Source organism: Anneissia japonica, unplaced genomic scaffold (assembly GCF_011630105.1).
Source record: "Anneissia japonica isolate Jap-2015-1 unplaced genomic scaffold, ASM1163010v1 scaffold288084_len154654_cov141, whole genome shotgun sequence".
NCBI classification, from domain to species: domain Eukaryota; kingdom Metazoa; phylum Echinodermata; class Crinoidea; order Comatulida; family Comatulidae; genus Anneissia; species Anneissia japonica.
The window spans coordinates 110,066-125,829 of record NW_022705729.1 but is presented as its reverse complement, the minus strand read 5'-3'; the positions used below and the strand labels follow the sequence as shown (position 1 = coordinate 125,829).

General features: G+C 35.6%; 2 protein-coding genes across 2 annotated transcripts in view; one reads left to right on the top strand and one right to left on the bottom strand.

The window, feature by feature from the left end:
* LOC117105905 (monocarboxylate transporter 13-like) overlaps positions 1 to 1,202 on the bottom strand; it is a 20,944-nt gene extending 19,742 nt beyond the window's left edge. Inside the window, exons 1-2 of the mRNA XM_033247208.1 lie at positions 537 to 1,202; positions 47 to 187 (exon numbers count right to left, since the gene is read on the bottom strand). Coding sequence (XP_033103099.1) covers positions 47 to 187; positions 537 to 744 — 349 coding nt within the window. The 5' untranslated portion in view covers positions 745 to 1,202. The remainder of the gene's footprint in view (positions 1 to 46; positions 188 to 536) is intronic.
* Positions 1,203 to 3,993: 2,791 nt separating this feature from the next.
* LOC117105907 (myotubularin-related protein 2-like) overlaps positions 3,994 to 15,764 on the top strand; it is a 55,049-nt gene continuing 43,278 nt past the window's right edge. Inside the window, exon 1 of the mRNA XM_033247210.1 lies at positions 3,994 to 4,344. Within this exon, the coding sequence (XP_033103101.1) occupies positions 4,108 to 4,344 (237 nt within the window). The 5' untranslated portion in view covers positions 3,994 to 4,107. The remainder of the gene's footprint in view (positions 4,345 to 15,764) is intronic.

The window sequence follows — 15,764 nt, the reverse complement described above, 5'->3', positions numbered from 1 at the left end:
GTGTGTGTGTGGGTTGGGGTGGGGTGTATTTATGTATCCACGTTACCTAGCACCGTGATCCAAACGGCAAAAGAAGCTGCATCGTTTACAGTTGAAAGCATGCACGTCGAAAATAATTTCAGCAAAGTAGATACAATCGTCAAGTATTTCAGTCCAATATGTTTGAGCAAGTTTTCTCCCATGAATCCTGTAAATATTTCGAAATTTTTTTGTAAACAACTGTACTTATTTTTCAATTAGGCAGGTCGATTTGTGACAACAAAAATAATGTAATAACTAAATTAAAGAGTGTATATAACAAGAGCCTGAATAGATGATGATTATAGCAGCACTGATTTATGCAAATATCAAATTTGTTTCTTACTCTGTATATTTTCTATTTTGATGTATTATAATCAATATTTCTTTTCCTACTCATTGATGTGGCGTATCTAGGGCGTACGGGGGTGGTCGACGAAGAATAATCGCTCCCCTCCCCCCCTAAAAAATCACGCTCAATTAGTTTAAAATCTCATCACCTTATCTACTCTACTTACCAGTAAAGTTATTGACAGCTATTGATATAGCTGCAAAGAATGTTATATATCCATCCGTGCAACCTATCGAATCTGCAATTGCTGCATTCAAAACCCCCATGATGACATTAGTCACACCAATCATGAAGTACAGAAATCCATTGTTGAGTAGGCAGAGAAGTTTATCTGTATTTGATAAGTCGGAGTGCGGTAAACGGACATTTTCCATTGCTACTCAAACAAATTGCCACTAAACTTGATTTGCAATGGCCAACCCTTTAGCCGTGTAATACCTATATGACTGCATCGTTTAAGTGTCTAATAATAACAATAAACTTGTGGCTTCTTATATTTTGCACAATGAAATGTTACGCTTGATGGTTATACTGTTAAGAGACTGCAGGTCAAGATTACATTCTAGGATTCTAAGCTTGTTGACAGTACGTTTTTTATATAAGCAACCTTCGATATGAATAGTATAGCTAGAAGCTTTCTGATAGAAAGTAGAATACTGCATGCGAGGTTCTGTAATTCATATAAATATTAGTGACAATCAGTCATTAATATCTTGTTTTAAATTCTACCTGTTCATAGCATGTAAGGGTTTACTACTTTTTGTTTATTTCGAAGTTCGAAGATTAATGTGTATTTTAATTTTTTTTAAATATTCTTCTATATTGCATATGATTGTCTTTTTGTTAAGGTACCGTAATACAACACATTGTCAGGCCTTGCCTTGGTTGTATTTCCTCCATCTTAATTTTTCTTTTTGTTTTGTTTTGTTTTTTTGTTTTTTGTTTTTTTTTTATTCATGATGGAAAATGATCGAAGTTATTTCTCTATTCATACTATTTTTCTTGTGTATCCAAAAGAAAGCTCAATATTTAAAACAAAATAATATTTGGTCATTAATATTTCACTAGAATCAAGAAACAACATCAGGAATACATACAACTTTTGTAGTTTTAATTACATATCTGTTGATTTCAAATCATAATTAATTATTTTTTACATTGCAAATGTTTAGATTTCCAGCACTGAAGTATATATTGCAAATTAACTTTTTAAAGAATTGCCCACAATGAATACCATGAAAAATCCGTATGACGACAAATATTTTTCTGTTATCTTTTACCTCAACATAATTGTGTAAAAAAATCTAAGCTTTTCACTGTTTAAAAACAATTTATAGAAATAACAGAAATGCTGTCGTGTGACCTAAGAATAGAATTATCCAAAAAATGTCGAACTATTGTAAATGCAAACCATAACACAGCTAAAAAGCCACTCTCCCTATGTAATTTGTTTGATTTAATTATAGCAGCCACAGGGTTCAAAATTAAGGTTTCAGATCATCAAATAGGCCTATAATATAGGCCTAGGCTCTATTTATAGGCCTAGCAATAGAGAAAAAGAGAATTGTATTCAAATTTAAATCTCTGAGCGTGCCATTTCCAACCATCATCTAGAGGTGCCATAGTCATAACATTTCTTACCTCAGCCACAGTCATAGTTGGGTTGAGTTCAGTGACGTAGGGATGGGCAGTACTCAGACAGTGCAAAGTACTGTGCCCAGGCCTATTGGGGGCCATTCATAGATAAGCCTAAAAATAATAAATATAAATAATCTCCATGTTAATATTTTTGAGAAAAAAAAACGGACAGAGGACGCCTCAGTTTCATTTTGGGTTTTTAAAGGATTAATTATAGAGGAATACTTCACGAGGAGGATTAAGTATATTAATTACTGTGTTTATCTCAATTCAGTGGCGCATTCAAGGGGACCGGGAGGGGCTCTTAAATTGTTTTAAATTATTCAAAAGTAAGTCTGAGAGTGTCATTTTAAACCATCTCGAAGTGATATCATAAATTGTCTTATATCTCGATCTTTCACAGTCCTTCTCGGGGCCCCGCTACTGCAATAATTGTTTAATTCCACGTGCCACCACTGAGAACAGTTTATCTTTATTCAATAGAAACGCATTATTACCCAGCCGTTGAATCAAACACAGTGCACTGGTATTTAAGCCAAAGACGTTTAACTGTTAAACGTTCTTGTTCAATTCAAATGGTTCGCGAACCAATTATTTTGTTAAGTCACTGGACATTATTATAAAATAAAATAGTTTTGTACTCCATGCTTGTTGTGTCAATTCAGTTGTTATCAGGATCTCCAATTATTTATTTTTATTATTTTTAATTGTATTTTATTACATCCAACAGCGGAATCGCCCATTACTGGATGTTTTAAACATACAATATATAAAATATAGTAAAATACAAACAATAACATACAAAGGAAGCAAATCGACAATAAAGAGAGTCCCTAGTTTAACTAAAGAAAGCCTATACTGAATTAGCAACTTTGGATTTAAACGTGGAAAAAAAAAATACGGTATGTCAATTATATGTGAATGCCGCAGGTGTTACGCCTAAATTTCATTTGGTGTTGTGGCAAGTGGTGAATAATAGGCCTAGTTTGTTAAACCCTAAAATCAGTGCATTCCAAAATGCTAAGTTGTCTGAGTTTTCGAGGGCTCCACCATTCCCGAGAGTATCAGGGCCCATCAAGCAAACTCTGGGTGCTATCAATGGGTGTTGAATGTTAATTAAAATATCATTAAAAGTGCTGCAATTAAGTTGAGAGTGTTTTTTTCTAAGGTTTTGCATTTCTATCTGTTGCTCCTTTATTTTTTGGTAATTTTTAAAACAGTACTGTTAATGTGTAAGGACTTTTGAGCATTATTTAGCGTCAAACAGATAATATTGTTACAAATCCAGTTCTCTTACTGGTCAGCACAATACAATTAATGCTTTGATAACATCATCCGATCCTTCTTTGTTTGATGATAATGACTGATGACTGAAATAATCGAAATATAACTTTTTTCATAGAAAAAAAATGTAATGAAAAAAATATTTGAACGAATTGGTCACCAAATTAGTTATGATCAAAATAAAATTGTAAGGTCGCCATTTCAAATGGATAGGCCTGCCAGGAGTTTAGAACACCTGCTAAGACCGCATAGGTCCGTCTTAAATAGAAAAGTTCCGATTACCATAATAATTTTTACATTAAGGGCAGGGAGTAGAAAGAAGTACTGCTTACAATGAATTTTCTGAAAACGTGAATCAGTCTAGTCCTACAATTTTTATTCTTTAGATTCAAAATTTCGGCTCCTGAAAATCAGCTAAACGTCGGATAGTTACAGGAATTCCCCTACCTCCAGAGGGTTAACTTATAGCTCCCAGTATACTGTAAAAACATCGTGAGCATTTAAACACAAAGCTCCGCGCAATTTTGTCCCGTTTTTGGTGACACCTTTAAAAGTTTGTATTAAGAATTGGTTTTCGCAACAAGGAAATTGCTTTCCAGCAGCTATACTTGAGTATCACTTTAGTATGAAAATAGGCTAATTCAATCTGTTTCTCATGCTCTAACGGTAGTCTAAACTTCTAAAGTAAATTGAGGGCGTGTCGTTGGATCTTAGAAAGAAAATGGCGGATGGTCTGGTAATACAATAAAAGTCAGTGGTCGGCTAGTTTAAATACTACCAGTTTTTGTGTGCTTATAAATACTTTAACGTAAGTTATGGATAGAAGGGGAAGTAAAGAACAACTTGAAGACAACGGAACATCTTCACGACATAGAAGACAAAGAAGTGATGGTGCCAATAGTTTGGAAATGGAAATGCTAGGGCCAGGCAGTAATTCGCCAGCCACGAGACAGAAGGCTGGTGTCAGCGCGGTGGCGGGAGGGGCCAGCCCTGTCGCTTCCCTCGGCAGTTCCGGGTCCGCAGAAAATCTACAGTCACAGCAGACTCAACAGGTAAATTTAAAATGTGATATTGGCTTTTAAGAAAATATCTCCCGCATTTTCAGTATTTAATATTAATTCTAGCTAGGGCCTAGGCCTTATTAGCCCTACCATATAATACTAATACTATAGGCCCAAAAGTACTCTCTACCACCTACTTTAGACCCTAGGCCTACTTTACTAGGCCTAGGCTAGGCCGCCCTAAACTAGACTACTTCACCTAGGCCCTACTACTACTAATACTAGGCCTACTGAATTTTGACAAGTGGGGGACGTTTATGTATATCAGCAACTCCCTGCTGTTTGTTTGGATGGCCCTCCTGTCTCCTTGACCTCTCCTACTTGTACCTAGCTAGAGGTCTAGGCTAGGCCTACAGAGAGTAGTCCTAGGAGGCTAGGCCTAGTTAGTAGCCCAGCAACTAACTACTAAGTATTGGTCCCAAGTTGCTAGCTAGGCCTAGACCCATAGATATACTGTAGCCTAGGTAGGTCTAGTTTGGTTTGAGAAGGCTAAAGGCTAGGGCCTGATAAAGAATTAAATAGGCATAGGCTAGGGGAATAGGGTAGGCCTAGTAGGCCCAGGCTTAACTTATACCCAGTTTGTTACATCACATGCTCAGTGTGAAAACGATTGACCTAACGCTGGGGATTGTTTGTGTTACATCTTTTTAAAACTTGTAATACATTTGGTATACGGGTGAATTGATAAGAAAGGTAAAGGGAGGTAGCCTATATTTATTGAATTACAGTAATTGGGCGTAGCTAGTTTATCTAAATTTGGGTACTGGTTAGCCAAAGTGGGTATGAGTTGGCATGGGTATGAGTTAGCCAACACCCAACCCTAGATAATGAAAAGAAATTTTATTTTCTCATGCCAAGTATAGCCTTGATTGTCAAGTCAGTACAGTAGGAGTACTGTAGGTCTGAAGTCTGTGAAAGACATTAGTAATTATACATCAGATTTGACGTGCCAAAAATATAGTCATGTGGAACATTGGCCATATTCGACTGGTCATCAGGGGTTTATTTAAGAGCCGGCGGCCGGCGCATTCGATCGGCCACTACGATGTTTTCGCCGGCTACTTCAATCAATGCTGTACAAAATTAATACAAAAACCACCAATATAAATAGCGCAACAGGCCTGTAAAGTACCTTATTTACCTACACGAAGTTAATTTGCAATAGTATGCACTCATTTCGATGTTCCTTTCTGTTGAAAGTTCGTTAAAAAATGTCTACCAATTTTCAGACTCCATTTCATGAACTCGCAGCGTAAACAATGTTAAAGTTCAAAGTTCAGCAGTCGCGTCTGGGTGAGTCCATCAAAGAAGCCACGCCTCCAAATCACATGTTAGCCAATAAGATAATAGAAATTTCTCCTCCACCACATGCTCAGGTGATGACGATATACATCGCCCAAACTCTTTTACTGTACATTGGGCTTCCGGGTTTTCTCACCGCGGAGAAGAAAAAAAACAGATCGTTGTTTTAAAATTAATTTGTGTATGACTATGAACCTTTTATTTTCATTTCATTTTTATTTTACTAGCCCTCTTTGTGATGACATAGATATTTCGGAAATGATAGATAATAAAAAAAAAACCAACACTGGCTCAAATTCATTTTACATTCGGTGGCGGAGGTAGCAAGCCGAACCAACTATATTGAATGCTGTTTACACTCACAATTTCAGAGTCATAGATAGTACAATGATTAAAACGGCAGAGCAAGCCAAAATCGTCTCAATTCACATCACATGAGATATTTTTTTTCCAATGTGGTATCCATTCCTTTTCGATATCTGCGTAAATTTTTAGAACCATTTTTTGCTCTCCTTTAGATGTTTTCTTCAACGCAGATCTAGGGCATAGGCCTAAATGGTGAATCCCCACAAATTTCAAATTTGTGAAAAGTAAACAACTTCATCATTATAAAAGAATGTATTTCAATTATTGAATCAATATTCTGACCTTAAATTCCGATGTTGAGCTCGAAAAATTCGTAAATTCTAGGCCTATTCTAACCTACTCAGTAAGTATACTAATCAAGGAAGTTCTGATCATCACTGCAATCAAGGAGGTTCTGATCATCACTGCATGTGATTATCAGCTAAAATTAAATAAAAACATTGATTTTGTTGTCAGTTATGCTATTATTTACATTTTGTAAATTTTATCATCATGATTGCTAAATTTTAGTATACTGTAAAACCAGAAAAATTTGTGAAAAAAAAATTCCTGCAAATTCCATGAGTAGTCATAAATAGCGAGTTTTATGTCGCAAAAAAACAATCAATAATTTAATACAGTATATCAAACACTTTGAGCTTGAATCAGTTTCAGAAATGAGATTTTGGTCATTAAAAATCACTGAATTACACCAAAAATTAATTTCAATTTTTTAAAAGATGAACAATAAACAGCAGAAATTGTCGGTATAAATCGGTATTTCAAGGCCTAAACTCGCTCTGACGATGATACAAAGCAAATCTAGGGCGTTTTGCGATTCACAAAAGTTTAATGTCGCGAAAACGGCTGAAATTATCAAATTCGCGAAAGTTTCTGGTTTACAGTATTTAGGCTAGGTTGGCCTATGTATGAAGAATATGTAAAAATATCAACTTTTTTAGAGCTCAGTAATTGATTCTGAAAAACTGTTTAAAAAAAAATGATGTAGAGAAATGCCATTAAATGGGCTTAAAAAACTCTAAAACCCTGGAGCGCAATGGCGCTTCCACCCCCCTTGACCCCCGACCAGGGCTCTGCCCCTGGACCGCGATGGGGGCCTAGGCGGCCCCCCTATACCCCCGGCCTATTTCAATTTACTCTCCTGTTACTTTCAAATTTCTCCTGCTACTCAAATTCTTAAATAAACCCCTGACGGTCATTCATCATTAGACAACGCCTACCTGTACAAAGATGACCAAAACAAAATGGCTACCTAGTTACCCTGAAACATGCTAGCACCTTTTGCGTCTTGTTTTAAACAAGTATTTTCATGTAATGTACTTTTTGTGTCTATGTTCCCTCTGGGGCAAAGACACTATGTTATGATCAGGCAGTTAAAGATGGCGGAAAGGGTAAATCCGTTGAAGGTGTATGTGTCATCTTAAGTACCTTATTACTGTACAAAGTCATTAAAAAAAAAAAAAACAGACCACCACACATTTCCTGATAACCGAATCCCATGTTGATACTTTATTAGTAAACATAATATAGTACTTAAGGTACCGTAGCTCCCGTTGTGAGCCTATTTTTGAATTCTGTATCTAAGTATTCTTTATGTTGGAAAATATTATTATTTTCCAGTAATATTTCCAACCACAAATAATTTTGCTAAACTGTCCAATCTGCTATGTTTGTTTAAGCCGAGCACTTAATGCGCACGACCGTTGACTGACGAGATCCTATGAAGAACGCAACGCGACGACGTGCGTGCAACGGGTCGTTTTTAAGGACGATCCGTTCAGACTGCCACCGACAATCAGCAGACGGCGTTGCGGAGAACAGAGTTGGATTTTTCGTGCGTCGGTGGTACGACCGTCGTACGACACAGCGAGTGTCCGGCTTTAGGTCATGTTATTAACTTATTGAAAATTAACAGACTCTGGATTACATGTCATACCAGCGAAACAAGCAAGTCGAATACGGCAATTATTATGTGAAAATGTTGTACATTGTTGTTTCTATTTTAGGAGTGTTGAGCTGAAAAAGTTACGCTACTGAGGAAAAAAATCATTAACCATATTAAATTTAAAAATTCAGTTGCAAGTTAGTTGCCCCTCCACCCCACCCACCGTCTTAAATTTTTCAAAGGCAGGGTCTGTTTTACATATCGTCGACCTACCTGTAAGTATATTATGATAAATTAAGTATAACTTTTTAAAAACTTTATAGATACTTTGAATGTAATGTAAACTGATTAATTATCTGTATTAGCTATGCATGTAAATCAGATACATTACAGCTGACAATTACCGCTCCTTATCTACTCGCAGCCCTTCATACCTTACGTTCAGGTACCAATTTGAACGTAGCTACAAAGGTCATTGTTATTTTAATTAGCTGTGCGGTGATTGTAGGGTGGATCATCAGGTTGATAAACAATATTGAAATATAGTTTACCGGCTTTTAAAATGTTGCAATGTCGCAATTTAGTAATAAACAATGTTAGAATTTTAATATTGTTCGTTATTTCCTTTCTTTAGATCGATCATGTTTTAAAACAGTGTTTTGGTTAGGCCTACAGTAGGCTATGCTATATTCAAATTTAGATGTTGATCTTCATCGATCTTATTAGAGGCCTAGGAGGAGCAAACAGTGACATGTGGTATACTTCCCAATTCGGAGTATTTTAATCAGATTTTATTGTTTTTCAATAGGCATTCCTTATACATCAACAATATTGATGAAAAATCAGTAAATGTCTCGTAAAAATTAAGATTTCTGCATAAAGATTATGTTTTTGTTATTCTAATATGAAGTAGAGGAACCACAAAACGACCCAATACAATCGCTTTTGCAATGCAAAAAAGGAACTATAGAAATTGCTATTGTACCTTCCCAAATCAAAGCTAGTGATGATGGACCACATTTCCTTTATTTACTGCTTGGTTCAACTTGGTTTGCCGCGAGTTTGACTCTTAACACACTTTACTTTATTCTGATTGGCACGCATGCTGGTCGGTAGATTTTCCATGTTAGCAAGATCATGAACTGGCAATTCACCAAGGTGTCTTGTGAAGTCACGATGCGATCGTGTTTGTGTATTTCAAACAGTTATTTATTGGCAAAGTTATATAAAATAAAAGCCATTATACCAATTTAAAAAAAAATCAGTGACATTATGAGAAGCTTGTGGGTAATTTAATTGTTTTGCTATACAATTGTGATAATTTATTATTTAATATAAAGTGATTATAAAATGCAAATAATACTTACATTCCACCTGCAAATTGCTAACTTTACAGAAAGTGGTCTTGCAAAAATCAAACACCAAGGCAAGTGTACTCGTCTGTATGTCAACCAATCACTGTGTCTCTAAAAAAAGTCCAGCTAACTCTTTATTGAATTAAACTCAAGCTTTTCACTGCTCATTTGCTTAATAATTAGACCAGCCTCAGCCAATATACAGTTTTTTCAAATTTAATGAAACATACACCACACCCAAATAACTAAATAAGAAATTTCTGTGCAAAAGGATAGGATGTCATGCTGTTATCGTCACAAAGTTACCTAAAAAGTAACCTCATGACAAATTTAAAACAGTCATAATTTTTTTGGAATATGATTTTTTTTCCTTAATTTATGTGAATATATTTCAGCTGTACTTTAATGATTTAATTATTAATTTTAAAAATTTTATTTCCAGTACTTCTTGAAAAATTAAAAAAAGTACTGTTATGGTAACTTCGTGACACTTTTTATACTGGTATATCGTTGAATCACTGAAGCATAACAAAGTACGGAAACATTTTTAAAAATTATAAAATGTTATATGCTAATGTTAACAAAACCATTTTAGAAATTGGTAAAAAATATACTTTAGAACCCTAAATCAGCCTCCATAAAATTACCAAAATTTTCATTTTTTAGGGGGAAAAAAAACCATAAAATTTGTTTTTTAAATAAAAATGTGACCGGTTTAAAATAAAAAAAAGAACATTATTTCCTGAAACTTTAGATTTTCTTTTTTAATTTGGTACCAAATTTGTTATAATGCAACTAATTTTAAAATTTAGGTGCAAGGTTTACTTTTGTGTGGAATTGCCCAATAGTAATAACTGCTGAAATAAAACAAATTTCATTTCATGACAACTGCTCATTTCAAAAGTTTCAAAAGCATTTTTGATATCTACAGTAAGAGTGCCATTTCCGAGTATCTAGGGCATTATTTAAAAAAAAAATGACCTCAACCATGGTGGGGATCAGTGGTGTGGACACTACCATACTGTACCCTCGAGAACACTGTATGTCATATCCACTTCGCTGTTGTTAAGCATAGGTTGTGTCTTGTAGTATCTTTGCATGCAAATCTACTGTGTTGTGTTGACATTGTGCATCCATGGTTCTGACCGTAGCGTTTTATGAAGTTTTTTGATTTTGGTTTATTTTGAGGAAGTAACACTAAGTGTTTTCTTAGGAGATTCTTAACAAAGTACTTGCAATTTTATACCAATTATACTAATATCCTTGATATGCTGACCTGGTATTATTGTTTCTATTTCTCTGTAATTGGTGATCCGCTTCTCGAGCGGATCACCTCTTGTTATTGTCAGAGATCTTACAACTTTTTTTTATTCTACCTTTCCTTCCATTTCTGTTCGCACGATATCTCAAAATTGCCACGAGTTACGCACACGGTCGCTACATCGACGGTCGCTACATCGATCATTTTGCCTTCGCCTGGAATAGTCATGGTAAGGTTTTCAACGCGCTCAGACATGCGTGACGTCATCTACGTGCAATTTTGCGTTTTTACATTATCGATCATATCAGCCTAACCAATTGCCGTTTCGAAATCGTATTAAGTGAGCATTAACTTTGGGTTAATGTTGAATGTACTGTACCCTAATTTTACGCGTGCGCTTATTAACGCGCGCGCACGCATGCGTCAAAATTTCAAAATGCTCGAAATTACTTTTTGACTAAATTGAGCAGGTTTCAGGCCATTTTGAGCATTTCAAAATTTCTCATAATTTTCCACTACGCGCGCGCACTTTTACTTGCGCAGTACGTATGGAAGTTAGAAATTAGGTTTTTTTTACATATTTTGGGTTCTTCAAATTGTTTTCACAAATTTGCATTCTTTTCGGTCATCTTTTGGCCAATAGCAATGCCGTACATGCGCATCAAACATAGGTATCTTTGCGCGTATTTGTGCCGCTATACAGTGAAATTATGCTAAAATCAGACCTATTTTTAATCAGTTATAGCTCCTTAGGTTGAAAGGTGACCCCCAATTTTTATTACACCGAGTATCTAGGGCATTATGCATTTTTGATATCTACAGTACGAGTGCCATTTCCGAGTATCTAGGGCATTATGCATTTTTGATATCTACAGTACGAGTGCCATTTCCGAGTATCTAGGGCATTATGCATTTTTGATATCTACAGTAAGAGTGCCATTTCCGAGTATCTAGGGCATTATGCATTTTTGATATCTACAGTAAGAGTGCCATTTCCGAGTATCTAGGGCATTATTTTAAAAAAAAATGACCTCAACCATGGTGGGGTTCAGTGGTGTGGACACTACTGTACCATACTGTACCCTCGAGAACACTGTATGTCATATCCACTTCGCTGTTGTTATGCATAGGTTGTGTCTTGCAGTATCTTTGCATGCAAATCTACTGTGTTGTGTTGACATTGTGCATCCATGGTTCTGACCGTAGAATTTTATACAGATATTTGATTTTGGTTTATTTTGAGGAAGTAACACAATGTGTTTTCTTAGGAGATTCTTAACAAAGTACTTGCAATTTTATACCAATTATACTAATATCCTTGATATGCTGATCTGGTATTATTGTTTCTATTTCTCTGTAATTTAATATTATTTTTGGATATTTATTAAAATAAAGTACTATAGGACCCTAATAGTTGCCAACTTTTCCAAAAAAAGATCTGTGAGAACTCGCATTGCGTAGCCCTACTGCCAGGGGGCCAGGGGGACCTGTCGAGGGCCCATGGGGCGGGGCCTAAAGAGAGAAGCCCCTTGAAGCACACGCAATCTGTTCATTTTTACTACTTGTTTGATTGATCTTGGACATAAATTAAGTCAAGTGTATGTATGTAAACTTAATAAAACCAAAAAGTTATACAGTACTGTAAACTTAAGGTGAGTGCCTAACAGTTGCTTGTGTATTAAAACATTTTTTACAGACTCATTTTATTCATGAATCACGATGTACAGACAGTACTCTCATGTGGAAAACAGATAAACAAACAAACAAACCATGTGTGGTGATTTATTTAATGCATATTACTGTGTATTCCGTTTGCAAATCATTATTTTAAAATCTTGATCCGTGTGTAACATTTTTATGAAATCCGTGAGTTTTTGTTCATTTGTAGTCAAACTGGCAAATGATAAATTATCCGTGAGTCTCACGGTCAATCCGTATAAGTAGGCAACCTTCAGATTAGAAAAAAAGTGTGTCCTGTGAATAGGGGTTGGCCATAGTGTTAGAAAAAGTGTCCTTTAATTAGGGGTTCCCTTTAATAGGTGTGTCCCAAAGGAGGAGTTTTGCACATTTACTGTATACTATACTCCTGATATACAGAGCTGATTTTGTTTTACAGTAGTTTCTATTCTCTAATTGAAAAATTATTTTTTATTTTAGTAATCATACAAGGTATATTGCAAATTTATACCAGTATCACTGATACGCTGTAATTCTGTACAGTAATTTGATATTAATTTTATTTTTTGGGGCTATAAAATAATCAGTTGAAGTCAATTCATTCTATCCATACCATAGACAGTACCCTCTCTAATTACCCTTAGTAATCCAAAATCCAGTTTCACTCCAAAGGGGTTCTCATGACCAATGGTTGCTGAGATATGGTAATTTCAATATACTGTAGGTCAAAGGTCAATAACAAAATTTCCTCTCATTTTTTAATATTCAATTATGACTGAATAGAAGCATATTTTGAACAATTTTACATCAAAAGGAACTCTCTACGTACGACCAATAGTTGTTGAGATCAGTGTTTGTTCCAAAAACGACTGCCATTTTTAATATTCAAATTAGTCACATTCTGGTGGTCCGATTTTGTCCTATTTTGGATACTGTATGTCACTCAGGGTGATCCCCTCAACAAGATACAAAAAAAAAAATGAATGTTCTGTTGCAATTTGTTCCAGGTTGGGCAGTATTTTTAGCATACTGTATATTTACTCGACTACATAATGTTCTTTTTTGAATGAAAAACAAAACAAATCTGCTTAAACATGAATATAGTTCCTAAACAGTTTGAAGTGGGATGAAGCATAAGGAGAAAAACATTATAAATATTAAAGGTCATACAAATGCAAATTTTCCATGTTTTCCACTACCCAGTATTATTGGAATATAGATCATTTTTATTTTTATCATAATTTAAACTAATGCTATTTGATGATGAAATGAATAGAAACTCTTGCTGTTTACTGTACAACTGAAAGAGGAAATGCTGCTAGACCATTTTTGCTTTCAGGTATCTTCTGTTTAGACAACATGATTGTCAGCTGGCCTAATTAATTCAATTTATGTTTATATTTACCCCGGTATTCTTAAAACGAACTTTAGACATAGTTCGAGCTAAAACTTAAAAATTTTGTATTCTTAAAACGAACTTCGACTAGCACTGCGACTAAATGACGCGAACCTCGACTAAAATGACACTTCCGCAGGCCGACTTTTTTAGTCAGCCTAGGGTCAGGCTAAATCGCCGAATTGAAATATTTACCCCACTAAAAACGTGTTTTTTGTAAAGTCTCACGATAAAGTGAAACGAATAAAAACGATTGTATAAGCAGGTTTGATATATCTTCGGTGTGTTAAACAAAAGAGACATCAAGTTTAGCTTCCAGAAGGAGAAATTAACATGTGTTGCTGGCCACATGCGATAGTTCCTGATTTGCACGAAATCCCCTCGCGTTGCGATCACGTAGCTTCACAATAACAACAATAAAGATGGCGCCGCCCTCGCTCGGGCTCAACTATAATACTGTAGTTCTCCAAAGAAAGCAAATTTTCAGTGTCTGTTCAAATTCTCTATTGTAATATGTTAACAACTAATATAGTTATTGTTATAGAAAATTAAGGGAATGATGGTCTATTATGAATTACAGTACAGATAAAAAATACTGCAACTTTTGCAACGCGTAGGCTTCGTGGGCTACGCGTAGGATTAACGTAGTCTACGCGTAGTAAATGCGTAGCATTTACTACGCGTAGGCAAAACCTAGGGTTTGTACACGCATTGGGAGCGTTACACCGCACCCGCAGCGTGCTTCGTACAACATAGCTAGGCTGGATATCGCCGTAGATCGCCGTCTCACTACATTGGTAAATACTGACCTGAAGGTCAATATCAATGAACATAACTCGCGCGAACCAATGTTCGTAAGCAGATATTTTGGCGTTTATTTCTGTATTAAAATTATCACACTTTAGCCTTCCCAATCATCATTCATAGTACCTGTCTTCACCTCGACCAGCTGGATTAGTGAAGTAAAAAGCCCTAGGGCCTCGGCCTATTTTATCGCACCGCAGGGCTACCTACCTTACCTACCTTAATGTCCTTGTTAAAAAGTTAATTGGGGCGCCTAAACAATTCAAAAAATATTGCAGTGGTATAATAATTATATAATACTGATCAACTTATTTGTATTCAGCTAATAATGTTTCTCCACACATAGAAATTGATATTGAGGGATGGAATTTTGTTGATTACAAGAAGTCGAATTTCCGTAATGTTGAGGACCTAGGCCTAGTCACACTACCACAGAGGAGATATGCGATGTAAATCACGTGGTGTTTACTTGCAGAGAAGAAGATTTGCAAAGGGCATTGACTGGCAGCATGCGAACAACGTTGCTAGGGCATTGTACCCATACACATTAGACCCCCCCCCCCCGTCCGTCCTGTACTTTGGCTGTTATACAGTATATATATTCTTTATTGATCTTCATATAGTGATACAAATTTGAATACTGACTTATTATTATAACTAGAAATACATCATTGGTAGGGTCTATATTATACTCTTTTTATACGTATGACAATAATATACAGACTGATTTACACTATACTGACGAATATAAATGAATGCAAAACGAAACGGTATTTTTGTTTAAATGAAGAATCGCACAATTTTACAAATAAATACGGTACACATTCCAGTACTGTAATGAAGATATTTTAAATTATGTCCAGTGGTGTATGAGTCTTGAAATAAAAAAAAAGGGGGGGGGAAGGATGGCTCGACGATTAGGTGGGGGCCCTAACTCGCAAAATGAGTAATTTTAGGTGATTTTTATCTAGCGAGGGGGTTCCTAGGGATTCGTCCGAACCCCTTTTTTCAGCGAACCCCCACCCTACCAATAACGAACCCCTTTGCTATGTTTATGCATCCTTCGTTTTTTTGCAACGGTATATAACTCAGAATTTTATTTTTTAAAAAAATCACCAGCAGAGATCGTGCAGTAAGTGTGTGATCATCAGAGAGTGCGAAGCGTGAATATTTATGAGGGTCTTGTTGTCAAGCTGCTGTTAACCAATCACGAGGCATTAAATTGTTTCGGGAATAAAGTTTCCCGATCGCAACGAGATTGGAGTTTTCGCGCTTGTTGGAATTTCCTGACACACACGCGGACGTTAGCAGAAATAAAAATTCTTTTTGTTGTTATAATAAATATTAATGTTCAAATTTACTTAT